This window comes from Syngnathoides biaculeatus, chromosome 18 (genome assembly GCF_019802595.1).
Source record: "Syngnathoides biaculeatus isolate LvHL_M chromosome 18, ASM1980259v1, whole genome shotgun sequence".
Taxonomy (NCBI): Eukaryota; Metazoa; Chordata; class Actinopteri; order Syngnathiformes; family Syngnathidae; genus Syngnathoides; species Syngnathoides biaculeatus.
Window position 1 is genome coordinate 12,185,808 of NC_084657.1, and position 27,869 is coordinate 12,213,676.

A 27,869-nucleotide genomic window follows, 5' to 3' on the forward strand; every position below is an offset into this window, starting at 1 on the left:
GAGAAGGTCCCCTTAGTCCTCGACCCTTAAAATATGTGACCGTAGTGTTCAATCATTAAAAAAGAAGATTTGCGTTGGGAAACTAGCAAAAACAGCTATTTGTATCCATGAGATGTTCCTTTATGAAAATTAACAGGTATAGTTTCACCTGATAAGCAGGCGTTCCTGCAGTCTTCTAGATGATCCCGATAGTTCTAAAACCTTAAAATGTGTCTTATCTATTAAACAAAGAAGGGAAAGGAAAGAAGATTTTCCACTTGAAGGGTTTTAGGGTCAGGATCTCTGAGTAAGAGGGGTGGTATCCAGTAGAGACAAATATTTGGAATCAGGAAATATTTGCTGTGGAAATCCTCAGATGGAGCATGGACAATAGAGAGCCCAAGGACAGGATTGGAGGGATTCAAATTACAAGGATGGATTTAATTCAAAGTTGTAGAAAATCTCAAACCTTCAGTTTTGGTTCCTTGTGAGTGTTTAATCATTTCCACATTCTTTTAGAGATGATCCTGGTAGTTTTTAGAAAATAAAAATGAATCTGTGTTGTTCTGCCCTCAAAGATTTTTGCAGTCTTACAATGGCCGACAACTTCAGTCTTCAGTCTCGGCTCCCTGCGGATCTTTCAGGTGATCCTGGTAGTTCCAGACCTTCCAATCGTGGCTCTGGAAGAAGTTCAAATAAATGTTCCAAGGATCACAGCTGAAGGGGGAGGGCCTGGGGGATCCAACAGAGGTTTCTGGAGGTGGAATTTTTCCGGTAGAGAATGAAAAGTTGAGTGCTTTCCTTGTTTCCTGGCGTCCTTAAAACCGGAATGTTTTAAAGGAACCGGACATCTTCTGTTTGTCGCATCCTCTTCGAGCAGGCTTCTTCATTCAGGATTTGCTGAGTCTTACTTGTGAAACCTTCCCTTCTTCAGTCGTCGACTGGTCCAGTTCAAGGGTAAATCCCACGGTTGACAGAACCCCCTTCGGACTGCGCAAGAGTGACTTCGCAAGGCCATTTCTTGTCTGTCTTGTCTTCTGGTGACTACAAGTGGAAGAAATCGCAAAAGCAGCATTTTTCTGTCCGGCGCTGGAAGTTGTCGCACATTTTTCTCTCTTGCGCGCTCGTAAAAAAAACCCCCCAAAAACAGATTTGTAAAGGAAGGACGGGCTTTTTCACGCTCCTTCATTCTAACTGGACGTCCCGTTCCGTCCGAGAACATCTGGCGGTCCTTTCCCCTCGCCTCCGTCCCGTCCCCCCATTTTTCCTCTCGCCTTGCCCGGCTTGTCCCTCTCTTTGTCCAGCTTGTCCTTCCGCTATCCTCAACGCTCTCTCTCCCTCTTTCTCTCTCTCACTCCATTTCCCAGCAATATGTGTGGCCCCGTGTTGTCCCCCTCATCAATAACCGTGGTGCTGTGTGTGTGTGTGCCAGTGCATTAGGAAAATTGGTTCTCTGCGACGCGGCGCTCTCTTCTCCTCCAGTAATCACGGCAGCCAGAGAAAGACGGAGACGGAGGGATGATCCGGCTCTGATTCTGCTGCAACACACGAACGCAGACACAGTGTCGTCGTGATTCACGTTAGGTCGAGACAGACTGGTTGTCCCTGTCAACTTTTGAACTCACGGTAAAAAGCTCCCTACTCTCTTTTGACTTCAGTTCAATACTTTTAATTACTCGATGTAGTAACGACTGGTACAAAAAAAAAACAGACAAGATAGAGTGTGGCTAATTGGCAACTCGATAAAAACTCCCTGGAGACCCATTTTGGGATCTAGGTATTGAAAAGACTGCCATGGATGATCCTTTCGTCCATTCCTTTTCTATATGCCAATTCCAGCTCACTTTGGATTGAAGACAGCGTTTTACACCCTTAAAGTGCCACTGTCATGAAATGCATGATTTTTTTTAGTATGTTATTAATGGAAAAAAAAGGCAGCCGGAATGGACCCATCCGTTTTTTCACCACAAAACATTATTTTGACAGATATGGCTTTTTGTAACTCCCACCATGAAAATCCTCTCGAGGGATTTGTTTTTGAGAAGAAGCAGGAAGTGACCTACAGGGAAGTAGCACACTCAAGCGGTCTCGTATTTTTATATTTACCTGCTGGAAAGTAACTCGCTGTTCCTTCGTTTTAGCCAAAATGCCGGCTCATTGTATTGCTGGATATTGCTCGAACACTCGGGAGGATGGATTCGCTCTTCATACTTTTCTAAAAGACCCGGTTCGTCATGAAAAATGGAAGAAATGGGGGGGGCGTAATCCGTAAATCAGGGGTGGATCGCCGCCGGGCTTGTCAACACGGCTTCGGCCGGGATGGCGCGTCACGGCGCCGGGCCACGGTGGCTCTTCTCCGCCGTGGAGGTGGATCGGACTGGGAGGCGGTTTGGCCGCGGCGTCGTCGTCGCTCGCGGGCGGCGTTTTTATCACCGCCGCGCGGAGGTGGTTTGGCCGCATTCGGTTTGGCCGTGGTCCTCCTGTCATCTAAATATGGCTCGAAACGATAGGGTAATATTGCCCCGTTCACTTCACCCGGTTGTGAGATGTTCTCTTCTTTGAAAAGAGCTTCTGTGTCAGAAGGGGCGTGTTCGTCTCCCACAGTTGGTGCCACGGCGTGTTTTCAATGGCGAATGTCCCAGTGTGACGTCACAGACAGGAAATGCAGCCAATATGGCGAACACTTGGATGTCCAATGCGCACGGATGACGGGCTCTCCGCTCATATTTATATTTTTCATATAGACATTGAAGTGAATAATGTTGTATATATTTTTCATTACAATATTTATTTTAGAATGTTTTTAGGGATGACACTTGACTTTTAAATGAGTAAAAATTTGTACCCTATTGGGCTAATTATGGGACCCCAATCTAATTCACTAAATCTCCATCTAGTCTAGCTAACAAACTGAAGTTTGTTACTCTTGTTCCCAACAATACAGACCAACACGGGTAACAAAAGTTGTACTCTGCGTTTGCATGAGACAGATATATATTTTATATATATATTTTTTTTAATCCTTTGTGTATTTTGACCAAAGAATGTCAGAAAACTGATGTCAAGACACCTGGGAACTCTGTTGTGGTCAGCATGAAGGGGGAGTAATTTTCAGGAATTACAAGTCTGAAATTGAGACGACTCTATAACAAAGAACTTGAGAAAACTGGATAGTGGACCCTGAGAACAGCACGAGACAGATCTCAAGGTCCAAACGTTCCTTGTCCCTAAGCTGTAAAAACTCAAAACATTATGGGTGCAAAAAGCAGATTGGGGAAAGCGAGCCAAGTCAGTCAAGTTCCGGACCAGACCAGCACGTTACAGTCAGCCGGCAGCGCCCAGTGATCGTGGCAATTGATATTAACGCCTGGCCGTTTAGCTGCCTGATCGATGGTCTACCGGATTTCTAATTCCGGCGGAGAGCTTTAACAGCTGCCTGTCGATGTGAGCGGCGTTGACCACCGCCGTGACGTCGACATAACTCTGCGTGCGCCTGAGTAACGAGCTTTTCACTGAATGAAATATTTAAGTGCTTCTTCCCGCTAATTGAATGAATGCATGGGAAAACATGCTACAGAGATATGATCAGATATTAAATATTTTCACTAGTTTGACACTCAATGATTGAAAATAGAAAAATTGGAAATGTTTTTATGATTTTCTTCTTTTTTAAAAAAATATTTTAGAAGGAATGCATTTTAGTTTTTAGGCAATTTAAAGTTGTGTCACAGCCTGAAATTAATTGTCCATATAATGATTGATCATTATTATAATTTTGACAACATTTCAGTGACGAATCAAAAACTAAACTCCGTATTCTTGCGAGACGAGTATTGGCTCCCCTCTTGAATTCCGTCTAGTTGCCCGTCACAGTTATGGACCATAAATCAGTGACACACTATATCATTGGTTTATGAAATTATTGATATTGTTGGCAAAAAAAAATTAACCGTGCTGGGATACTTTTCATGTTGTTGCTAAGATATTTTTAAAAATAAATTTTCAACTATATAAACATAAATATATATGTGTGTGTGTGTGTGTGTGTGTGTGTGTGTAAGAGAGGAATTTGTTGTTTCATTTTTCACAATTTCCCTTATGCCAAAAGCTAGATTATTTTTCATGTTTTTATGCTTAGCAAAGACACACAAGCCCTATAACATGATATCTGAAGAATTTTCCAGTATTCTCAAATTCCACGCTTCATTCATACATTGACTTAAATGAACATGTGACTCGATTCACGTTTTCAAGGCGGGATTTCATCTGTCAACTCGTTCCCTCAACGTGTTATGCAACCATCATTTCCATATCTAATACGAAATGACTCCCGCCCACCACTTGTCGGTCACTGCAAGAACGTGAAGCAGCTGCTGCAAATTGTTCTGCCGTTTGACCGGCGGTGGGATTGCGTGTAGCCAATAATGTTGTCATGTTAATTTTAGCTTGACTTTTTTTTTTATTGGGCGCTGTTGCTTTGCTTGCTTGTCGCTAAAGCTAAAAATAGGTTTGGACTTACAATTTCAATTAAGAAAAAGGAACATCGATAAGTTGTTTCTTTTTGTGAGACCTTCCAATAAGTACTGTAATTATATCAATACTTAATGAACTGCTGCTGCTGTAGTATTTTTTTTTTTTTATATGAGTGGACTTAAAAATGAGCCCTGCTGACCACCATTTTACCTTAATATGGGGTTATGTCAGGTTATGTTGGCGGTTTGAAACATCCATCCATTTTCTTATCCTCATGAGGGTCGCTGGGAGTGCTGGAGCCCATCCCAGCTGTCAACGGGCAGGAGGCGGGGTACACCTTGAACTGGTCGCCAGCCAATCGCAGGGGACATAGAGACAAACGGCCGCACTCACAATCACACCTAGGGGCAAATTAGAGTGTCCATTTAATGTTGCATGTTTTTGGGATGTGGGAGGAAACCGAAGTGCCCGGAGGAAACCCACGCAGGCACTGGGAGAACATGTGCAAACTCCACACAGGCGGGTCCAGGAGTGAACCCAGGTCCTCAGAACTGTGAGGCCAACGCTTGACCAGCTGAGCCACCGTGCCGCCCGGTTTAAAACAGAAACATGAAAATTGCCCGTAATAGCCCCAGTTTAATCGGACCATAACAATGATGCTTATTTAAAAATGGTGGCTCTAGAAAGGATCCGTGAGGAACACCGTAACCCAAAAAAAGAAACCAAATGAAACACTACATTGATTGAATCCTTGGCTAAACTTCTCCTACTGACAACATTTTTTTCAGACCTTTTTTTTTTATAACATTCATCAACTGTTTAACAATCTAAGCTACTGGGATATATATTTTCTGACAAGGTGACATTTAATTTGAGCGAATGTAATTCAGTATTATTTCTTGTTAAATGACTGGCACAGCTTGACATTTTAAGTGTCAAAGAACACCACGTGAGTCACGCCACCTCATTGAATGCGGTGTACCTTTACTTCATAAAACCATTATCTGCTAGTAAAATTAGAACGGCTGTGTGGGTTTTTTTTTGTGTTGTTGTTGAAAGAAGAGCCTGTGCTGGGTCACCAGCGGTCTTCCCACCGACCACCTTACCCCCACGTGTCTCGTTTCACTGCAGCTGGCTGTGACTTTGACCACCTCTGCGGTGTTTCGAGGGAATGTCTTAACGTCTGGCTTTTTTCGAAGGACACCCGCGTTTTATTGCGCCGGTCACGCCGATTCTCCACTCCCTTTTTTGGCAGGCCCACGTGGGCATTCAGCGCTCACGTTCCACCTTTTGGCGAGGAGAGAGGAAGAGGAGAAAAAGGACTGGAGTCAGAGAGCGACGGCGCCAAAGGAGAAGAACGCCACACGCAACGTAGCGGCCTTCGTTCAGTGTTCGTCGTATTCAGGTTAGTACAAAAACATGTATTTTTATTTTCACTCGGATGAAAAAAAACAAAACCTGACTTTCTAATTGGATTTCTATTTAAAATTGCCATCCTAATATTGTGGATAATGTCCCAAAAAAAACAAGCTCAGGGATGGAAATTAAATGGTTATTATGATTATAATAAATTATAATAATATGATTATTTAAAAACTCAGCAATAATAATAATAAATAATAAAAAAACACTTATTAAATTACTTTACATTTACATCTAGGTCTTTTTGTTTTATAATTCTGAAATATTTTTAGACGTTTAAATGCAAATAAAAAGTTGGATTTAAAATGAAATACATTTTCACTTAATACACAGAAGTTTCAGTTTAAACATTTAATTCTAAAACATTTCATATGAATATAATAATGGGTTGGTAATGGATCGCTTTTAATATAATGTAGTTTTTAAATAAAATAAAATGTTTTGGTGACAAAAGCTGACAAAAGGTGGAAGCCCCCATAATCAGCTATTTTGGTTTAAAACATGGCGTGCGTGTTGTAAACTTTTCTTCACTCCTCTTCAGAGACCAAGACTTCACTCAAAAACTTTGGTTTAGCGAAACAAGAAAATTTAAAATCTCGATTGTCATAAGACAGCGGCAGTAAATATTCTTCAATATTCCTTTCATGAAGAATTATAGGGTGCGTAAAATTGATCCCTGAGGTAGTTGGCGTAAAATATTTGCTGGAGACAAAGAACAAGAATGACAAATTAAATAAGCCGTTTGCCACGCCAGTCTAATTGAAAAGGATTATAACAAAAAAACAACAAAAAAAGAACTGTGGGAACACAAGATGCTGGGTATGACCGCACCTTGGCCAGCATGACGGTCGCGACACCCTGGCAAAAAGTTTTGAGAATTTCAAGCTCTTACTGTAAATGAGCATGTTGACAAGCGCTAAGAGTCTTCCTCACCCCTGATTTACAGTCCCGCACTGCTGCTGCTGGGACTCTTTATATAATAATATTACATTTGGAAAGCGTACAATCGTGCGTACAATTTTAAAATTAAAAAATAATGTAAGATTTGAAAATAAAACTGAAAAAAATACCAAACGCATAAAATTTTAAAATGTAAAAATTAAGCGTGATTACAATTTAAATAATGCAAATTACATTAGGTGATATTTTGAAATTATAAATAACACGTTGAATTGCTACATCGTGATTCAATGAGTTGGACACTTACATGCAACTGTAAATTTGGGTGGACGGACGCAGTCAAGATGCCGCGCTAGCGACAAAAAGGTGAGTAAGAAAAGTGAGTGAGAAATCACACTCGAAATAGGGGTGAAAGCCCCCTGCTACCAATGGCATGTCTGCTATTTGTAGAAGTGGATTTATTGGCGGACGGGGGGAGGGCTGAGACCTTGGCCTTGGCCCACGAGTAAAACCGTACGCTTACAGACATCATGTTATTAAAATGACAATCAAAACAGATAAAGGTCGTTAAGACATTTTTCATGCATGGCTAAAAGCTAAAAATGCGTAAGTGACAGAATAACCAAGCAAAATCTGGAAGGACCACCGCCGTGCACACTTTTGATTGACATTTGTTGTTATATGAGTTTTCAGTCAACATGATCGCAAGAAAAAAATATTATGTATCAGATTTGCCAAGGAAGAACTCAATTTTTGTGCAAGATTGGATTGAAATGCAAATTGCTGAAGTCCCAATTGTCCAATGATCCTAAACTAGGAAGAAATCTCTTAGCTAATGAACAGACAAACACAAATATGGCGCGCTTAAATGAATTCATTTTTATTATCAATTATTTGCTCTTTTTTTTGCGACGTTAATTCATCCATGTCCTCCAAATCTAAAATTATCTGGTGCTAAAATCTCGCGTCATCTCTTGTGAAACAGAACAAATGGATTGCGGAACAAGCACAAATTCAAAATTGTATTGTCGTTATTTATTTCGAAGTTGTTTATGATTGAACTGATAACACAATCCAAAAATCAAAAGGTTTACGGTTTTGTCATTTGATGTGGTTTTCCTTTAACTAGGAAGTAGCCTACTAAATTTACAAACATATCAACAAAAAATCAGAAATACAGTACAGTAAATCTGCCCCCACCCCCTTACATTAAAATATATGTTTTCTGTTAAATTCTTCATATAATTCTGTAATCTAGATATATTTTTGTTGTTCTTTTTTTGTTTGTTGTTGGTTTTTTGTTGTTTTTTTTTTTTTTGGGGGGGGGGGGGTGTTTCTGCTTTATTGGTCAGTTCGTGATGTGTACCAAGGTGTACCGAACCGAACTGGACTGAAATGGACTGGACGGGTGGGCATAATTCTTTGGAGTACTCAAGTTTGTCATTTCGCTCTCTCAAAAAACTTTTTTTGTTTGTTTGTTTTTCATTTCTGTCCAGGTGTCACATCTTTAAGTCTCAAACGGGGGAGCTAAAACGGGGCGACACAACCCAGAAGCGCAATGGGCAGGAAGGACCAGGACTTTGGTTCTTGGTTAGGTATTCCCTCATGATTCTTGTCCAAGTCATAACTTCCGGGTGTGTGTACAGCAAGATGATCCATAATTTGTGCTTCTCTTGTAGACAACGACAAGCGCAAAAGAGATTCGGACCACGTTGAGACAAAGAACAGCAGTTGTGACAACCAACAGAGCTCCACAGAGACTCGCAGCTCAGTATGCTCCAACTTTTGAGTTTTTCAAGTTCTAATATTTCTTGGACTTGGCATATAAGCAATTAAAAAGTCAATTTTCAAGTGCTCTGACATTAGTAATAGTTCAGCGTTCTTTTCTTCGCCTCAGATTGAGTCCGCTCGCCTTAGCGATGATGCCGAAGTTCCGAGGAGTCAGGCCGGCGGCAGTCGGGACTACAATGAAGAGGAGGGTCACCTGCTCTACCACGTCGGCCTGGTGATCAAAGAACGCTGTATGTGGCTTTTTTGTCCTTCGTGTGGCCGATGTCCGAATCCAAATCGGTCAATAAATCAACCTGGACTTGTCCTTCCCAGATGAGGTGGTGTCCACGCTGGGAGCGGGAGCCTTCGCAAAGGTGGTGGAGTGCATTGACCGACGCAAGTAAGATACAGTTTGAAACGGAAGTTGCGTTACAAGCTGCGTCACAAAAAGAAATAAATATGTACTTAGGTCAAGATATTGCAGTCGTAAAAATGACTCCTAGTTCAACATACCTGCAGCTTTTATCATTCCATATTGAAGTGTAAAGCCCCAAAGAGTTTCATTGAGCGGGAAATTAATTCCCTTGCGCTTCAGGGACGCGTTTGCTCACGTGTTTCAGAGGCGTGCGTGTGGCCGTGAAGATTGTGCGCAACATCGCGAGTTTCCGGCAGGCGGCCAAGTGCGAGATCGCCGTCCTGGAGGAGATCAACGCCTTGGACGACGACAACAGATTGTGAGTTGGGAGATTGTGAGCGGGCTCCCTTTTAGCGGTACATGAAAGAATAAGTTTGATTTGTCCTGATTAACTTTCAAGTGCAATAAAATGTCTTTTAAATGAACTTTTCTACATTGAAGTACAATGTTGATGTTAAAACTATGTATAATGTTACAGTGGCGTATATTACTATTAAATACGCTATTAAGAGTTCAACTCTCGTTTATGAGGAACACTTAATTGTACCAGAAAGATTTTTTTTCCCAACAGTGGCTCTAGAAAGTAGCCCTGTGGGCCGCCACAACTTCAGAAACAAACGTAAACGTCCCCATTTATCTAGCTAAGCTATCTTTGCTTGAGTGCTAAGTTGTGAACCCACCAGAAAGTTGACTGCTAGGACGTGGACTAATGACTTGCTTCCTTATACAGTACGGTACTTTAAAATTGATTATGATAGGTATACTTGTAGAAGTAATTATTTTTTGGAAGGTATGAGCTGTAAATCGTTTTGAGAACCACTGTCGAAAAAGATTTATTTTCTTCTTCACAGTGCTTGTGTGAGAATGTTGGACTGGTTCGAGCACCAAAGCCACGTGTGCCTGGTCTTCGAGCTGCTGGGACTCAGTACCTACGAGGTCCTGCGACAAAACCACTTCCTGCCGTTCAGCGTGGAGCAGATCCGACATATGGCCTTCCAGATCTTCCAAGCCGTCAGCTGTGAGTTGAACTTCCAAAGTCCGGCACCATCCGTTCGGTGGTCGGGAGGCTAATGTCGCTGATCTTTGCGTCCGACAAAGCACAAAGCAGATCTGCTTACCTTTTGGCTTGGACAAAATTAGTGCTTCAGACTGTTGTCCAGCCGGCCATCACTTGAAAATGTCAGATCTTAGCCTAGCCTTGCTTCCATATCATGGGTGGAGAATCTTAGTGTGGGGGCGGTGTTATGTAAATTGGGCTGACTGTGATGTCACAAACGGCAAAAATTTTGAACGGCTAGCATACAGACGCAAATTGTTTGGTCGTTTGGCTTCACTCTTAATGACTCTCTAGATGCAATTACATATGGGCACGGGTTATTAAAAAGTCAACTTTCCAGGACACGCCCCCCCCCGCCCCTTTTTAAAAGCATTTTCGTTTGTGTTTTTTTCCAGTCCTGCATCGCAACAAACTTACCCACACTGACCTGAAACCGGAAAACATCCTGTTCGTCTGCTCTGACTACGACATAGAGTACGACGACCAGACGGTAAAAGCATCCACTTAAGCACCGAAATAAAACCGAAATTGAAAAAGGTCTTTGTGGGTTAGAAACGTGACGAGAGGAGGATCAGGAGTCTGGACGTCAAGGTGGTGGACTTCGGCACTGCCGTTTTCGACCACCAGCACCACGAATCCCTGGTGTCAACGCGCCACTACAGAGCTCCGGAAATCATACTCGGTATGAACACTCAAAACAAAACACATGCATTGCATTGGTGCCTTGAGATACAAATTTAATCATAGCTCAAAGCATCTGAAATCATATTTATTCATTGAAATTAATGGAAACCCCATCAATCTATTCAGCAAGCCCCAAAAACAATAAAGTGGTTGGGAGTGTATTTTTATTAAAAACAAAATAAACACTACGTAAAAAAAAAAAAAAACAGATGGATAGACAGGCAGAAAACTTACATTTTTGGACTCATTTGTTTCAATTCAATGTACCTTGTGCTACTCCTTTTGATGTACGGGCCTTGGCCACTAGGGGGAAGTGTAATATAGACAGACACAGACAGGAGAATCACAACTGACTCAGTACGCTGTAATATTACTCATTTTTCACAAAAGATACAAAATATAATATGCCTGTAAGTAGGTATATTATATGTCTTCATCTGTTGCTACGCCGTTGGTGTCCAAATATATTTTGTCCAACGGGTTTTAACACCGTGACGCAGATGTTATTCATTCGCCGTTTCATAGAATTTAGCTAAGTTTGCTAGCACTAAGCGTAACAGACTTTTTTTAACGGAAAGCTATATGAAATCTGTCTCTGTGTTGATGTTTAGTTTGGCAGTCAAGTCCAACTCAATGTGGAAATAATCCGCTTGAAGTCGCTCTTTTGAAGAACTGTTCATTTTTGCGTGTATGTGGTCAGATCTGGGCTGGAATCAGTCATGCGACGTTTGGAGTCTGGCCTGCGTTCTCCTGGAGTACCACCTCGGACAGACGCTTTTCCCGGTAGGAACGCACACATTCCCGTGGGCCTTCCCTTCGCGAGGGTTCCCAACATTGTCGATTTCAAGGCTCCGAACGGTTCACGTTGTGCAGGTTTGCTGGACGGCGTGAGAATGTTGATCGGATGGCACGAGGCGGCTCTCTTGCGATAAACTGGGGTTCAACGTAGACTCAAACGACAGCAGCGAGCATCACTTATTGCTCCTTCTTGTCACATGACTCAGAATATCTGAATCAAAGTCATTTGCTGACAAAAACCCGACAATAGCATCTCGCAGTCTAGCATCCTCACACTCCTTTCTTGCCAAAAATAACTGACTCATGCATTTACTATTCTCAGAAAATCCCGATTAAAGTCCTCTTTGTTGCCAAAAGTCCAGCCATTCATCTTCCCGCGTGTCGTTCCAGACACACGACAGTAAAGAACATCTCGCGATGATGGAAACAATCCTGGGACCCATCCCGCCGCACCTGTTGAAACAAACCAGGTACCACGGATACACACTAACATACACGTACAAACGTGGCATTCCACTCAGTAGCGCCCCCTGGAATGGAAGAAAAGTCAGCTTCCAATTACCACTTGGACTGATTTGAAATTGCGACCTCGAAATTTCAAGCAATCAACATCTCGGCCGTCGTTCTCTAACATATATTTTACATCATGTCTAAAAATAACAAATCTATTCTGATAACGTAAGAAGTTGGAAGTCCCGCTCTATTTTCAAACCTGGGGACCAAAAATAAGTGTTCAGAAAAGTAATTACTCAAGTACATGTACTTGAAAAAATATACTTAAGTACAGTGATAAAATATACGCCCATCACTGTACATTACGTGGCATTCCCGACTGTTAAACAGTGCCACAAGGTGGTGGCAAATCACTATTTGTCTGGATGAAGCTCCATAAATCAGTTCAACATAGTTCATTTGCACTAAAATGCTACAGATGGGGTAAAGGACTACTTTTTGACTAAATGAACCCACCCGGCATAGTTCCATGCCACCAAGATACCACAAAATGGCACCAAAGCGCTACTTGTGCTTCAAGGAAGTTCCTCAACTAACTTCAACATTAATTGTGTCTTTCTAATTTCACGGTCACATGAAATGTTTAGAAAGCAGCACTACGTCCTCAATGGGAAACTGGACTGGGACGAGCACAGCTCCTCGGGCAGCTCCGTCCGGAAACACTGCAAGCCTCTCAAGGTACGCTGGGCACGGGAAGTCGCCGAGAAGGTCAAACAGGAAGTGACACGGGTCTGGTCCGCTTTGGCAGACCTTGCCGAGGCGAAACGAGGACGAGCGGCAGCTGCTGGACCTGCTGGCCTGCATGCTGGAGTACGACGTGGAGCGGCGCATCACCGTGGAGGAGGCGCTGTGGCACCCGTTTTTCAAACCCGCCAGGAGGGCGAGGCAAAGGCGAAGGAGCTAACGCCAACAGAACGCTGGACACACACAGTGAACACTCGCTATTTGGTTTAGCAACTTAGACCAACCACAAATGGCAAAAATGTACAATTCATGAATCTCCCCCCCCCCCCCCCAAAAAAAAAAGATCTAAAATATCCATTCGTTTTTGTTTAACCCTTCAAATTCCAGATGGTTTGCACAATCCAATTGAAGTAGTGACAATTAAATACTATGTAAATAATTAGTTTATTGATTGTGATTAAGGACTGCATCAGGGTTCCGCGCTGAGACCCTTCCTGTTTGCGGTAGTAATGGATAGGCTGACAGATGAGGTTAGAAATCCATGATGTACGGATTAGAGACGGTGGCACTGAAGAAACAACAGGAAGCAGAAATGAAGATGTCGAGGTTCTCGCTCGTAGTGAGCAGGTTGGATAGGATTAGAAATGAACTCTTTAGAGGGACAGCCTAAGTTGGATGTTTTGGAGACGAGGTTCGAGAGAGCAGACTTCAATGGTTTGGACATGTCCAGAGGCGAGAGACTGAGAATATTGTTAGAAGGGTGCTGAGGATGGAGCTGCCAGGCCAAAGAGCGAGAGGAAGACCAAAGAAAAGGTTGATGGATGTTGTGAGGGAGGACGTGAGGACAGTGGGTGTTAGAGAGGAAGATGCACGAGATAGGCTTAGATGGAAAAAGATGACACGCTGTGGCGACCCCGTACGGGACAAGCCGAAAGAAAAAGAAGAAGATTGTGATTAGTTTATTGAGACTCCATCTTGTGTTTGACTTGGTCACCGGGGCTGCAGTATGACGCAGTCATGAAGACACACATGAAGAAGACCGTAGCCACTGCTGTACTAGACTCAGTCAACCGACTCAGTCAACCGCAGTAATGCAAATTTGCAGAGGATAAAGAAAACGTGCCTGTAAGTAATGTTGTTGTCTACGTCTGTCGTATGTTGACGTGTTCACGTGTATGATTCAATCCAGTAAATGAGGAAAAAATGTTTCGTTTTTTTTTTAATAATGTAGTTTTCATGGTTTTCAATTTCCCAAAAGTGACCTTGATCGAGTTACAAGGTACAATTTGGTACATAGCGTACAGACGTCCGGTCACCATGAACATAGAACAAAAAATACACAATTAGTCAGTTATGTTTGCTTTTTTTTTCCCAGCAAATGGTTTTACTTATCCGTCCATCCATTTTCTTAGCCGCTTGTCCTCACAAGGGTCACGGGGAGTGCTGGAACCTATCCGAGCAGCCAGCGGGGAGGGGGCGGGGTTCACCCTGAACTGATTGCCAGCCAATCGCAGGGCACTAGTTTTACTTACTTCTCCAGAAAAAAAAATGCCCGTATGTTAGTTTGTGAAATGACAAGGGTTGATCGTATCGTATAGCAGTACATCGTACCTCAACGGTGTGGTTGAAGGTTTTCGGATTCTTGAGTGTTTTACTGAATTTTGTCACAATGGAGAGCATTCCTGTTCCCAAATGACACAAGCTTGCTTTCCTGTTTATTCTAATTTGTGATTAAATATGACCTATTTTTGCTTGACTTTATCAAGACATCCTATTTGGACATGTTTTACTGCGCCACATGACATCTCTGAAACAGCAAGTAACACCGAATTAGGCCTTATTACCTGCCTTGCTTGATTCGATTACACGGACGCTTTTGCCCGAGGTCGCACTTAAGTCAATATTTACCCAAGCCGAGGCTCCTCGGCGCAGCCCCGGTGGCACTTTTATTGCGTGGAGCGAACCAGAATGTTTCCATGGCTGAATAATCAACTTTTGATAAAGCGCAGGGAACCTTAGGTTTGTTATCTCCAGTTAAAGCAACAGGACTCATTCGGCAAATCAGTTAGAAACGAAGTAAACGTTATACAGACTGTATATCAATTGTGAAATACACAACCAGCACTTTGAAGCGTTTGGTTAGTACCTCTGCCTCCCATTCAAGAGGTTCTGGTTTCAAATCGTGTAGAGGTTTACGAGTTTTGCCACTGAGAATCGCTAAAGCTTTGGCCGACCGCGAGTATGCGTAAAGTTATGGTGAAAAGTTTGAATAAAAATGGATGCAGGGATGACAGTTCCTGTCCTGTTTGCTTGCCAAAAGCAAGCTAGGATAGAGTCCGGAGATGCGCAATTACCAGACTCAGCCACATCTTCAAGTCTGAGCGTGCGACTGATGGTCCCAAACCTCCAAGACAGGTCCGGGAGCCGACCCCCTTCCCGCCAGGCACGCGAAAATGTCGGCAATCTCCGTCCTCACCTCCCTCTGCCAACAAGCGTAAACCAATGGATTGATGAGGGAGTTGGACATGCCCAGGAGCCAAAGGTGGTTCTCCAACACCGCGATGAGGCGGCAGCTTTTACACAGCAGCTGCACGATGCTCACCACAAAAAAGGGGCACCACAGGGTCAGGAAGCAGCCCACCAGCAAGGCCACCGTCCTAAGGGCCTTGACATGGCTCCGGAACTGGCTCCTCGTTCGAGGATACAGAGTCGGCCGGCAGTGGCCGTCGGCGGTACGAGAGCCCGCCTGACTGATCCGGAAGATCTGCCGTTGGTGGCCGCAGGCAATCTTCAGGATGTCCATGTAGATGAAGACGAACACGGAGAGGATGGTGAAGAAGCACACGCTGAACAGGACGATGATGCCCGTCGGGCAGATGACGAAGGCGTCCGTTTGCAGCTGCCGGACCATTGCTGTGGACGTGAGGGGACCATTAGTCAGGAAAACACGCTAGTGGTCAGTGTGTTCCAGTCGGGGACTGGGCCTTAAGATGGGGAATCGCCCAATAAAAAATCGCTCGATAAAATATAAGGTGGATTGATGATCTGCAGACAGCTACAGACGTGTTTTTTAGCAATGTGTTACATTCAACTTTGGGTTTTCCTCGCTCTGACCAACAAATCACAGGATGCAAAAATGCTGACAATGATTGTAGGCAAGCTAGCGAGCCCTGTGAGGACAAATTTTAAATGTGATTGGCAGTGTACACTTCTTAGGAACTGCACATGTATACATAATCACACGGTCCAAAGTCTTTGGTACTTTGCACCTATACCAAGTCACTTTTACATACTGCGCATGAATACTAGATAAAAGTATTAGGAAGTGAACATGTATACCAGATGAAAGTCCTCAGAACTGAAGATGTAAACGTACTGATTGACTGATCTTGCTGGTTTTACCTGGTAAGAATCCCACGATGACCGAAAAAGCCCAGAGAGCCACCAGTGACGCGGCTGGTGTCCCCTTCCCAGAAAGCCTGGAGTACCTCAAGGGAACCTTGATGGCCGCGTAGCGGTCCAGCGAGATCACAAACATGGACAAAATGGACGCCGTGCAGGGCGACATCACAAAGGCCATCCGCATCAAACAACGGCTCTTTCCCAGAACTGTAGATGTGAAGTTTCTGGAACCTTGACGGACGTAGCGGTTGTCCGTGGAGGTGACGCCGGTGCTGAAGTCGTCGGCAGCCAGGCCGGTGATGGCCAAACCCACCAGGGTGTCGCCCAAGGCCAGGTTGAGGACGAAGCACCAGCTCTGGCTACGTCTCTTGGCCAGGAGGCGCAGGAGTGCGACGGCCACCAGGAGGTTGGTGCCCACGATTAGGCAGGAGGCCACACTCAGGACGAAACCTGTCACCCGTGGCCTCACCTCGGCCGGAGTCATGTTGTTGTGGATTCTCTTGCGATCCAGACGCTCGCTACGCTAGCACCTTGTACAACCCTGCCGCCGTCCACCATCCAGTCACTCTGATAAATGGAGCTTTTTTCGCAATATCCCTACATAGGATCCAGTCTCAGTGAGTCGTTTAAAGAAAAAAGGGCACACTTTGTTTAAGTCCAACCCCGCCAGACCTACATTTGCTCCCACCCACCCTTAGGAAAGGCATTTGCCATTACGGGACATTTTCCACTCGGCATCACACACAAACAGATACGGCTGATGACGGGTTTTTTTCACGGCCTCGCGACACACTGTCCGGGCGGTCCAGGACAAACAAAGTCAGGAGGAGGAAAATGTGCATTACAAAACCCGAACTTGGTACGTGGGAGGAGTAAGGTCACGATGAAAAGACGGGGAACAGAAAAAAATATTATTAATAGTAGCAACACTCTTAATAGTCCTAAGAATGAAAAGTCCCCTCACCTCCCATTAATTTTGTTTAACTTGTTTCTGACAAAAATTGTATTTATTTGTGAGGAGGCTCATAAGTCAAGGTAACACCATTTTTTTGTTAAGAGGTTTTCATCAACCTGCCCCTGCTCCACACCCCCACCCAACAAACAAAAGCCACCCCCCCTCCCCCAAAATAAAACAATAACACATAAATAGCTCCTCTCGCATTCGACACAAAGCATCAATGTTATCCGAGCGCCGCTGGACCTTTCAGGACCTTTTGAAAAAAAAAACAAAAAAAAAAACACCCGCCTCAGCAGTTCTTGCGGCTGCGGCGGGCCGTGAGCACGGACGGGGTTCTGGGTTTCGCTTTCGGTTCTGTTTACACCCCGAGACGAGGCCTCCTTCTTGACGACATCGACGTTTCGCCGAGGAGGAGCTTTTGCTGAAGAGGAATTGGTGAGCAAAATTGGATGCGGTGTTGCGTTCACTTTAATACATCTGAAATGAATGAAAACCACTCACCTGTTTGTGATACGAGAAGTGCTAGTGATCGTTTTTTTTAAGTTATCGCTGGAATTAGTGTTTCACTTATATGAACAAGCTGAATTTCAACAATAAAAGTACATTAAAACTACTCAACAGTTGGACAGTTTATATAATAGCGAAGAAACGGGAATTTATTTCGCTGTGTAACTTTGTGGTGTTTTATAGGTGTGACTGGAATTAATCAGTACTTGTGCATAAATTCATTCATGTAAACGAGTGGATGTATGATAATCTACGCAGACCTAATAAATTAGAAGTATGTACAAATGAAATACCAAAAAAATAAATGAACAGTATTTTTTAAAGAAATTCAAATAAATGCGCAGTTTAATAATTCAAGAGTTGTTTTTTCTTTTAAAAAAATGTCCCAACAAAGCAATTATGTGTTTTCCCCCCTGTTGCTTGTGCTCCAGGTTGAAGATGGCTCTCAGAAGCCCCCTGCTGGCCGTGCTGGTGTACTGCGTTCAGCGCGCGGCCAAGCTCTTCTGCCGCCAGCGCAGACGCAGCAGCCCACCGTCGGGCGGACCCCGGTGAGCCTTTTTCACTATATTAGGTACACCGATACTCTAATATCGCAGCATGTCAAAACTTCGCGTAACCATTTTTTTTTTCTGAGTGAGACTGGAGAGTTGGCGCAAAATGTCCATCTGTGTCTGTCCATATGAGCGTCCATAAAAACTCCTTCACTGCTAGTCACTGGCTTATGACTTTCTGTCACCATAGCAACGGGATGTCGCTGCTGCAGCAGCTTTCCAAGAGCTTCACCCAGCTGCTGCACAACGTTCTGGGAACGACAGCGTGAAATGTGGAAGCTTAATAATAATAATAATAATAATTAATAATAACGCTCCGTTCTAGGAAAAGTGCAATTTCCTGCTGCTGCGGTGTACCTTTTACCATGTTGTTTCTGACTTCATAACCTCAAACTACCTTTTTTTTTTTTTTTTTTTGATGGAACTGTTGTGATTCATTGGCATTGTTCAAAGGAAATTAAAATAAGTCATGTATTTGGATCGTCTGTTTTGTCTGTCCCTTCACACCATAACTTCATACAATGCCATCTTTAATGTTTCATTTACAAAAGTAGGAGGCAACAGCATCAGGTGGGGAAAAAAATGCTGTATACGTATCAACACGTCACTTCATCATACCGTGCAATAGCTCCAATTGTTTTTATCCCTCGAGTTATAATATAATGAATAACACAATATAACTTGCATATCCCCATGACTTTGAATGGGAGTTTACTTTGCAAGCACAAACCGGAAATTCATGGTGTGCCGCTTCCGTTCTACTTGACATTAGCTTAAATTGAGACGAGCTGAGTGCGACAGAGAAGTTTTTCGTTTTCTGCTCCGTTGAAGTTAACGCGACATGTATTTTGAATAATGGAAAAGCGAATGTAGCGGCATTTTTTTTTGTATTTGATTGACTCGCACCAGGTAGGTAAATATAATTTGTTTGTATCGGGAAGTATTTGGAAGCAATCCAACAGGCTAGAAAACCGCCGAAAGTGCTAGCCGGCATTGCGTAAACTCACTATAACGGCGTTCAACGGGGTTACGTCTAATTGTTGAAAAATCACAACCACATCAAATAAGGTTCCGTGTCAATGTGGCTCATTGTCAGATAATCTGACTTAATAAAGAACTTCTTTTTAATTCGTGTAATAGTCGACGGCCATTCGGAGATCTTCGTAGTCATCCAATAGAATCGTGAAGCGTATGACTGAAAGTTGGAGACAGCCAATTGCGGCGAAGTTCTCAACGGGAAGACGTCTTGTTCCGACCGTAGTCTTTTGAAAATATGTATGTTATAAACACGCTATTGTATATTTCGTGGCCATATGAGGTCTTTACCTCCTTAGGAAAGCAAATTCATATTTAGTTTGTGTTACAATCGACAGTGTTTTGGGAACGCTCGTCTTCCAATAGAATCCTGTGAAAGTTTGATTGACATGGCTGACAGTCAATAGCAGCAACGCAGCTGACGTGACGGAAGTTACTTGTCTTTTTCCGGCCATATGGTCATACATATTAAATTCTTTTATATACGTATATTTATTTTTTCAAAATTCCCCTTCTTTTCCTCAACTATGTGACTTGATTAGAAATATCAATTTTACATTCATGGTTACATTCGACCGTCGTTGGACAAAGTGTAACCTCCTCCAGTAAAATTTGCGTATGCATTTGATTGGCTTGGTTTACGGCCAATAGTATCAATGCGGCCGCCGTGACGACGTTGCACGTCAGTTTCCGGCCGCAGTGTGCTTTCGGGTGCTGATGCTGATTAGTGAGGCCCCGCCGATATTAGCATCATGATTTTGGGGGTGCTTGTTCGGCTGCTGTCACAGCGCTGCTGCGTGGACCTGTGCCTGGGCATCTTGCTGTTGTTCCTGGCCGGGCTGCAGCAGGCAGAGGCAGCCGCCGGAGCCGCTGCGGCGGAGATGGCCAACCTGAACTGGAAGCCGTTCATCTATGGCGGGATGGCCTCGATTGTCGCAGAATTTGGTAGGTGATGCCCCCCCCCGCAAGGATCGTGACATGGAAATTAGCTTTTATATGGAATGAAAGGCATTTGAATCTTGTCTTGCAGCCACTGTGGAATGGTAGCTTTAGAAAATGGGTTTGAATATATATATTTTTTTTAAATCACTGTTGACACAATGTGTGTTTATTGTGGATATTTTATATGTATATTATCAGTACAGTATTCTGTACACATGTTCCATGCAAAAGCTGTCAAAGTATTTGTTTCACAAAAAAAGTAATATTTTGTGTGTGTGTGTATATGTATGTTCTACTTTTGCTGAATTATTATTAATTACGTATTTTTATTCATAGGCACATTCCCCATCGATCTGACAAAGACTCGGCTCCAGGTGCAGGGTCAATCTCAGTACACGGAGGTCCGCTACAGAGGCATGTTCCATGCCCTGTTCAGGATAGGCAAGGAGGAGGGCATCCGGGCGCTCTACTCAGGGTAAATGACTGCATTTTCAAGCCAAGATTTCAAGCTACTATTGTGTTAAAAGCCAAAAGCTTAGTTGAGCGAATGTACGATTATTGCTTGCACTTGCCCCTCGATTTGTTGATCATACTGAGCTTGTAGGAGCACTTCACCTCATCATAACATAAAACATACTCGGTATTGGCCAGACAGTAGAGGATTGGAGTGTACAGTCTCATCATGTGCGCCCCTTAGAACAGACTCATTTTATAGAATAATGTGTAAAAACCAGCAGGAATTCTTCCTCCTTAGGGTGTTTTGACAAAATGTGTCACAGATATACAGTAAAGCCTCAGTTCTTGAACGTCCCCGTTTTCGAATGAAAATTTCGAAATTTTTCTTCTTCTGTTTTCGAACAAAAATCAGTACTCGAACGCCCCCGATAAAACCCCGGAAATAACATATTGCGCGCGGCCAGACCAGCTGACCCACGACTCTGTTGACAATGACAATGTTGTGAATTCCACACTGTCGAAAACCCCCGGAAATAACATAATGCATGCGGCAAGCAGCAAACCCACCCACGACGCGTTTGTTATTGTCTATTCGAACGTCCCCCGAAAAAACCCGGAAATAACATTGTGTGCGGCACAAGCTTTTGACCCACCCACGATGACTTTTGTTATTGTCAGTTCGAATGCCCCTCAAAAAAAAAAAAATGGAAATGACATAACGCGCAACCATCGCACTTTTGTTATTCTATATGACGCAGCCTCTATACACAGACATGTCCTGGTAGTGACTGTTGTTTTTCTTCTGATGGAGGACTACAGTATGAACCCCTAATCATGGCTCCAATGAAGGCAAGTTGCTTGTTTTAAGGTATTCTGCACTTTTGTCAATAAAAAAAGATTATAAGGCTGGGGCCTGAGTTGCTACAGATATGGCAATGAACTCCCAGCCTAGCGTACTCTACTACTTAAGCATACATTTTAAGCAAAAATAAATATTTCTTAAATTATTTTATTATATTAAGTATTTAAACTATACATTTATTTCTGGTATGCAGTTTATTATCAGGAAAAGCTAAAAAAAAATGCTTTAAAAAGTCAAATCTTTTAGGCTTGGAACGGATTATTTCTTTTTCCATTCATTTTAATGGGAAACATCGATTCGGTTTTCAAACAAATCACTTCTCGAACCGTTTTCTGGAACGGATTGTGGTCCAGAACCGAGGCATCCCCTGAGAGCTGTTTTAAATGGACGCCAACACGCATTGTCTTATTTAACTATCGAAACAAAATTTGTCTCCTTGTAGGATTTCACCTGCGCTCTTGAGACAAGCGTCTTATGGGACCATCAAGATTGGAACCTACAACTCCCTGAAGAGGCTTTTTGTCAGTCACCCAGAAGGTGATTAACAATGTGTTACATACATACACTTACACACACGTGTGTTTGTGTCAAATTGTTGGAAGCATATCGATGTCTTTCCTTGGCAGAGGAGACCATGGTCATCAACGTTTTCTGTGGAGTCGTCGCCGGTGTTTTTTCCTCCTCCTTGGCTAATCCCACGGACGTCCTCAAGGTGACCATTTTTGGACAAATACACCATATGGAGATGAAATTATTGTTTTTCTGGGTCAAATTGAGGCAGAGGCGATGACGTTCTGAATGTTCACACGTGTAACGTTTTCCATGGATTCAAGGCCCAAAATAAGTGGATTGTAGCAATGTAACCATATCTGTATCTCAAGATTGTGTTTTCTCATGGTATTAATCTCACTGTGCAATAATTAAGATATCATAGTAAATCTGCTTTGACAGATTTAGGATTTCAACTGTATTTGATACAGCGCCACCGCTGGACGATACAGAAACCGCTGGTCCAACACTGTGCAAATAACCATTGCATGGTGCAATGATTATTTGAATAATAATAAAAATAATAATAATAATTTGAAAATTACTCTGTTAAATAAAGGGTAACTAAATAAAATTGCAGTAATCACCCCCATACACTAGCTGGACGGCCACAACCGACGCCCAGGGACTCGATGTGGTTGGTGTAAGGTTAGCCTCGTATACATATTTTGTGTTGATTATATAATAATGCTAAACAATTTTTTATCCAGTTACTCAAATAATCAGTTCTTAAGATATCAAAATTGAAACCCATTTTTTGATTGTAGATCAGAATGCAGGCACAGGGCAGTCTCCTCCAAGGCAGCATGATGTCCAACTTCATCAATATCTACCAGACAGAGGGCACCAAAGGCCTCTGGAGAGTGAGTCGGCACCAATTGGTAAAACTATTCAAATGATTTAATTTCTTAATGCGTGTATATTTATGTCGCTCAGGGCGTCATCCCCACGGCCCAGCGAGCCGCCATCGTTGTCGGCGTTGAACTTCCCGTGTATGACATCACCAAGAAGCACCTCCTTCGATCCGGCGTGATGGGCGACACCATTTTGACCCATTTCATGTAAGCCCGTTCCCTTGTCATGACAATTTTGGGAAGTTGACATTGATTGGGAACTTAAGCGGATGTTTTAGGCAGCAGTGTTTGACTTGAGTATTATTTTTCAGAAGACATTTTACTTTTCACACCTACATTAGAAAATGGATACATGTACAGGTAAAATTCAATCTGTACTTTCTCACTTTTACGTTAGTACAGTGGTTGTTGTTCTACACAACTATCTTCACTCTTACTCGAGTACAGAGTAGGAGTACTTGTGTTACTTGTGACTATCCCCTTTGGCCGTCATATTCTGTTGATCCCACCATGATTTTTCTTTTGTTGTTGTTGCTTGTTTTTGATTTAAAAAAAAAAATAATACAAATTGTCTGTTTTTGTTTTTGTGAGCACAGTTCAAGTTTCACATGTGGCCTAGCAGGGGCGCTGGCCTCCAACCCCGTGGACGTGGTGCGCACACGCATGATGAACCAGCGGGTGCTGTCGGGGGCACCGATGTACAAAGGCACCCTGGACGGCGTGATGCAGACGTGGAGGAACGAGGGCTTCTTCGCGCTCTATAAAGGATTCTGGCCCAACTGGCTGCGGCTGGGACCTTGGAACATTATTGTATCCTTTGCATTTTATAGTGACATTGTTTGTCACAATTTCGATGAAAGGTGTCTTGATTCTATGTGGGTGTTTTTTTTTAATCCCACAATCTATCTTTATTTTCAACTGCACATTTTAATGAGACCTTATACAAAGAATGTACCTTCCTAAAGATAATGGACAAGATTTGTTGGGGTTCTTAGGTGTTGTGTGTGTGTGTGTGTGTGTGTGTGTGTGTGTGTGTGTGTGTGTGTGTGTGTGTGTGTGTGTGTGTGTACATGTACAGGGAGTCCTCGGGTTAAGACATTTCGACTTTACAACGCCCGTCCGCCATTTTATCTAACTAATGCTTGTCCGTGTTTGTGCGCCGGGAGTATCTTCGCATTTTTCACCCTCCTTTTGAGACATTATGGCCCCAAAGAAGAAAGCTGTGTCTTTTAGCAATGCTTCTTCATCCAAAAGAAAATCCATTACCATGGAAACAAAGCTCAATATCATAAAAGAAAAAAGATTGGAGAAAGTAGACAGCAACAGCACCAAGGCTTCAGTCGGTCGACCGTGGTGACAATTATGGAAGACAAAGCCCGTATTTTAGTGCATGTGAAGGTCTCCGTTCCGTTGTTGGACGCGATGATCGCAAAACAAGGTTCTTTGATACTTGTCGAGATGGAGAGGATTGAGGACCAGGTCCCCCTTCTTCTTCTCCATCCACCTCTCAGCAGTCATGCTCAGTACATCTTGTTTATTTCGATGTATTTGTTTTTTATACAAAGTATTTTGATGTAAATTCTGACTTTGATGGCGGAGTCCGACTTAAGTCGAAATTCAAGTTAGAATAAATAGTTTTGCTCTTTTTACTGGTAAAACAAACAACAAATGAACAATGTTCTTCAGTTTTAAACTTTTGGAGTTTTATTGAGCGACGTAGCTGAACCTGACTGAACTCTCACACAGAGTGCAGGACTCTGCAACTAGTTTAATAACAGTCAACGGGTAGTTTTCCACGTGGGTGGCGTCACAACGTCGCAGACGTAACCGCTAATTAAAAATAGACTGTATCACAAGCTTTCACAGAAAAAAAACGACATTTTGGGTTATGGTGCGAATTTAGTCGGGTACTGCCAACTTGTGCTATTTTCTTGCAACTTGTTCGTGCTATTTTTAATTTTTATTATTGTTTTTGGGGAGGCTGGAACAGAATTCAAACTGTGTTTTGAGTTACTTGTAGATATTGGAACAAGTGAAACTGAAATCTCAAGGTATAATAACTGTATAATTAGTGTTTTGTTTGTGTCACTTCAGGATAGTTAAACACAGCAGGGTTAATAGACCAAGGAACATTGGGATTAGCTGTTTTTTGGCCTGTTAGCATCCCTACTCCAAAGTGACACTACCGAGTTCCACAAACCTTCATAGAGCCAGCAGTGCACGAGCCAAGTGAGAAACAAATCATTTCATGGGAGGTTAGTCAAGAAAAAGATGGCTGCGTGTGCAACAAGGGGGCTATAAAATGAGGGCTTTTTCTGTCATTGGATGTTTTCCTTCACCGGCAGCTCAGTTCTTCATCACCTTTGAGCAGCTGAAGAAGCTCCCGTTGTAAGCGGGAGACGCAAGTCGGGACAGCACAAATCTGTCAGACTCTGTCGGCCACGAGGTTAATTGGGGAGACAGAAGAAGAAGCTGCGGCGGCACTACTGAGAGAGTTGCGGCGCCAGTATATTTTCACACTCCTTTACCAGCAACTCCACCGCAAGATCAGCCAACCTCACCACACCCTCACTCATCCAACACCTCATGTCCTTTTTCTTTGGTTTTGCTATTTATTTACGGGTGACTGATTCTGTTTTCACCAGTCATGAGCACTGAGACCAGGCAGCTACTTTTAGCAGGTGTTTAGCAGAAGAAAGAGAGAGAGAGTTAGAACCTGGTTACCGCCGCGGACCAGGTGAGTTTCAACCTTACGTTATTCTTCAAGGACATACGAGTTTGACAATAGAAGTAGATGCATTTGCGAGGGAAGGAAATAGTCCTTCTCCGTCCTACAAGGACTCGATAGTAAGGTGCCATACTGTTTGTTTGTTGGCCGGAGATTCTTGAGGCGGACGAAGCCCGACACGGGCGTCAATCTGAGCCAAAGCCTTTGCTGTGATACCGATGGGAAGAGCAGTGCGCTCTAAAGGCTTGAAAGGAGAATGTGCCAAAGTTAGTTTTACTGAGCATATTACCCATGTACATCACTCCCAAAATGTCTTTGACTCCTCCAGTTTCTGTGTATCGCCCTTGCAAGTTGCTGATGACACGATAAGACTCTGTCATACGTTTTTTTGGCCTGTTTTACTGCTAATATTTAACTTTTCTCCCCCACCTCTTTCATGGTAAAAAGGACTCTGAATTTCAGTGTGTGTTGCAACCTGGTGATGGCACCATAAACCCAGAGATGCAGAGAGACTGGAAGAGCCACAGATCGCCATAGAAACGGGCATCCTTGGCTTGGTTAATTCATTTGGCCAAACGGGTGACACGTTACTGAATTGTCCTGCATTGTTAATGGGCACAGTTTGTCAGGGTACTTCGTTTTCCTCAAGGAGACCAAATTTAGTGTAATTGTATAGATCAGATTTGGTTCACGATATGAATGCGTCGTAAAGCATCAAAACGGGAGGTGAATAAAATATTTACGGTATGTGGGTGTAGTTTCACAACTTTATTGTTATCACACTGTTAGAACGATTTTTTGGATTGTGGTACTTAGCTTCGAGCTATAAACAAAAGTCGCTGTCCAGTGAAAAGCATGTACTATTTTCTTTTACACCAAAAACAACAACCAGGTTTTGTTTTTTCACATAACACAACATTCTGAAAAGGTGCTAAAAGTTGTTCAATTCTCTATTCTAAAAGGAAGACACTCTTTAGGGTTTTGTAAAAGTTGAGTCTCATTTTAACGTTCATGTTACTCAAGGATTAAAACGAGCCTTTTTATCCTTCTGTTAGGTTTTGGGCCAAACTGAACCATTTTAAAGTTAAAACAGAGTTTATAAAGAGTTAAGATACTCCTCTTATCCTAACTAAACTATTCTCAAAAATGGTAATAAAATGGCTGTAAGTTGACCTGTTTTAAAGGTGAGAGAAGGGAAAAAAATATATATATATATTTTATATATATATATTTTTTTTGGGGGGGGGATTAAATTTATTCTGCTTGATTTAAGGGAGGAAAATTATTTGAGTTTGTGGCATTCAACATTATTGCCATATCTGAGAAGTCGACGTAAGAAGTAGGTTATTTTTATTTCTTGGCAATGGCAATAATAATGTTATGGGTCAAATTAACCTGTTTTAAAGGGAAAATGAAAGTCAAAAAGTAATTTTGGGGGGGTGAATAATTTTGTTAAGTGTATATTAATTATTTTAGTTTCTGACACATCTGGTCAAATTGACCCAGAAACATTGTCTTAGGTTGGATTTTCAAAAACAGTCATAATGTTACGGGTTTAAAAGAAAGTTAAAAACATTTTTGCAAGGGTATGGAACTTTATCGACTTGATTAATAAGCGACATTTTAGTTTCTGAGGAAATTTCATAAAAACATTTCTCCTTAGTCAATGATGAGGTTCATTTTTTTATTGTTTAATGGCTCTGTTGTCATTTAACATGCTTTTCATTGGACAATTGCTGAACTACTTGAACACGATACAAACAAACGCCGCGTGTCTGTTAGGACGCATCTGTTACCAAAAGAAGAAAAATCATCACTTTTGATTCAATAATTTACTTTTTTTTTTTTTTTTTTTACTACGCAACCAAGACTTGTGTAGCTAGTGTGCATGTTTGTGGGGCTGCTTATTTAACGGTTATCGTTTAGCGCTTATTTATTTTCACGAGTGGGCTGATATTTCCTTTTTTAAGAATTTTTGGCGTCAAACACAATTTAATTGATATTGCTTTCTTTCCCGCTCAGCTTTATACGGTATTTCTCTATATTTAATGCTTGCATTTGTGAGCGATTTCAAGACCAAACGTTCATTGCCAGTCATTCATTACCGACAAGTTACATATAAAAGAAAATGTTTCACTTATTGGATTTTTTAAGTGCTCTTTTTTTCACCCAATTGTAGCTATTGAAAGCACCTTTTGCCTTTTTGTTGTAGTGAATAAAAACTGAAAAATAGTATAGGTCATTAAAATGTTTTTTATGAAGGCCACATTAAATGTATGAAAAATGCAACAAATTGCACTTTTTGGTCTGCTGATTTTGGGTGGTTTTTA

At 42.4% G+C, this 27,869-nt stretch overlaps 3 protein-coding genes across 5 annotated transcripts; 2 read left to right on the plus strand and 1 right to left on the minus strand.

Annotated features, from left to right (window-relative positions):
- Nucleotides 1–1,467: 1,467 nt before the first annotated feature.
- Nucleotides 1,468–15,178, plus strand: LOC133491582 (dual specificity protein kinase CLK4-like). 3 transcript variants are annotated; one of them, XM_061802877.1, is made up of 14 exons: nt 1,468–1,605; nt 5,708–5,857; nt 8,271–8,369; nt 8,454–8,545; nt 8,672–8,795; nt 8,878–8,944; nt 9,165–9,278; nt 9,811–9,977; nt 10,412–10,506; nt 10,569–10,698; nt 11,401–11,483; nt 11,889–11,968; nt 12,599–12,689; nt 12,760–15,178. In XM_061802877.1, exons 3-14 carry the CDS (start codon nt 8,333–8,335, stop codon nt 12,913–12,915), a joined length of 1,236 nt encoding a protein of 411 aa, XP_061658861.1. In that variant the 5' UTR covers nt 1,468–1,605; nt 5,708–5,857; nt 8,271–8,332; the 3' UTR covers nt 12,916–15,178. The 3 variants fall into 3 exon arrangements, with proteins under 3 accessions (XP_061658861.1, XP_061658860.1, XP_061658862.1); XM_061802876.1 differs by having other exon boundaries at nt 12,599–15,178; XM_061802878.1 differs by lacking the exons at nt 1,468–1,605; nt 5,708–5,857; nt 8,271–8,369; nt 8,454–8,545 and having other exon boundaries at nt 9,140–9,278; nt 12,599–15,178.
- On the minus strand, nt 12,817–17,978 carry LOC133491583 (glucose-dependent insulinotropic receptor). The gene is made up of 5 exons (XM_061802879.1): nt 17,557–17,978; nt 16,098–17,476; nt 15,298–15,608; nt 15,050–15,177; nt 12,817–12,928 (listed from the first exon to the last, which is right to left on the minus strand). The coding sequence occupies exons 2-4, from the start codon at nt 16,579–16,581 to the stop codon at nt 15,067–15,069; spliced, it is 906 nt and encodes a 301-aa protein (XP_061658863.1). The 5' UTR covers nt 16,582–17,476; nt 17,557–17,978; the 3' UTR covers nt 12,817–12,928; nt 15,050–15,066.
- An 856-nt stretch (nt 17,979–18,834) lies between these two features.
- On the plus strand, nt 18,835–27,772 carry slc25a14 (solute carrier family 25 member 14). Its single transcript, XM_061802880.1, has 9 exons — nt 18,835–19,022; nt 19,937–20,093; nt 20,427–20,565; nt 21,851–21,945; nt 22,035–22,120; nt 22,725–22,820; nt 22,894–23,018; nt 23,408–23,621; nt 25,162–27,772. Exons 2-9 carry the CDS (start codon nt 20,030–20,032, stop codon nt 25,201–25,203), a joined length of 861 nt encoding a protein of 286 aa, XP_061658864.1. The 5' UTR covers nt 18,835–19,022; nt 19,937–20,029; the 3' UTR covers nt 25,204–27,772.
- Nucleotides 27,773–27,869: the final 97 nt, after the last annotated feature.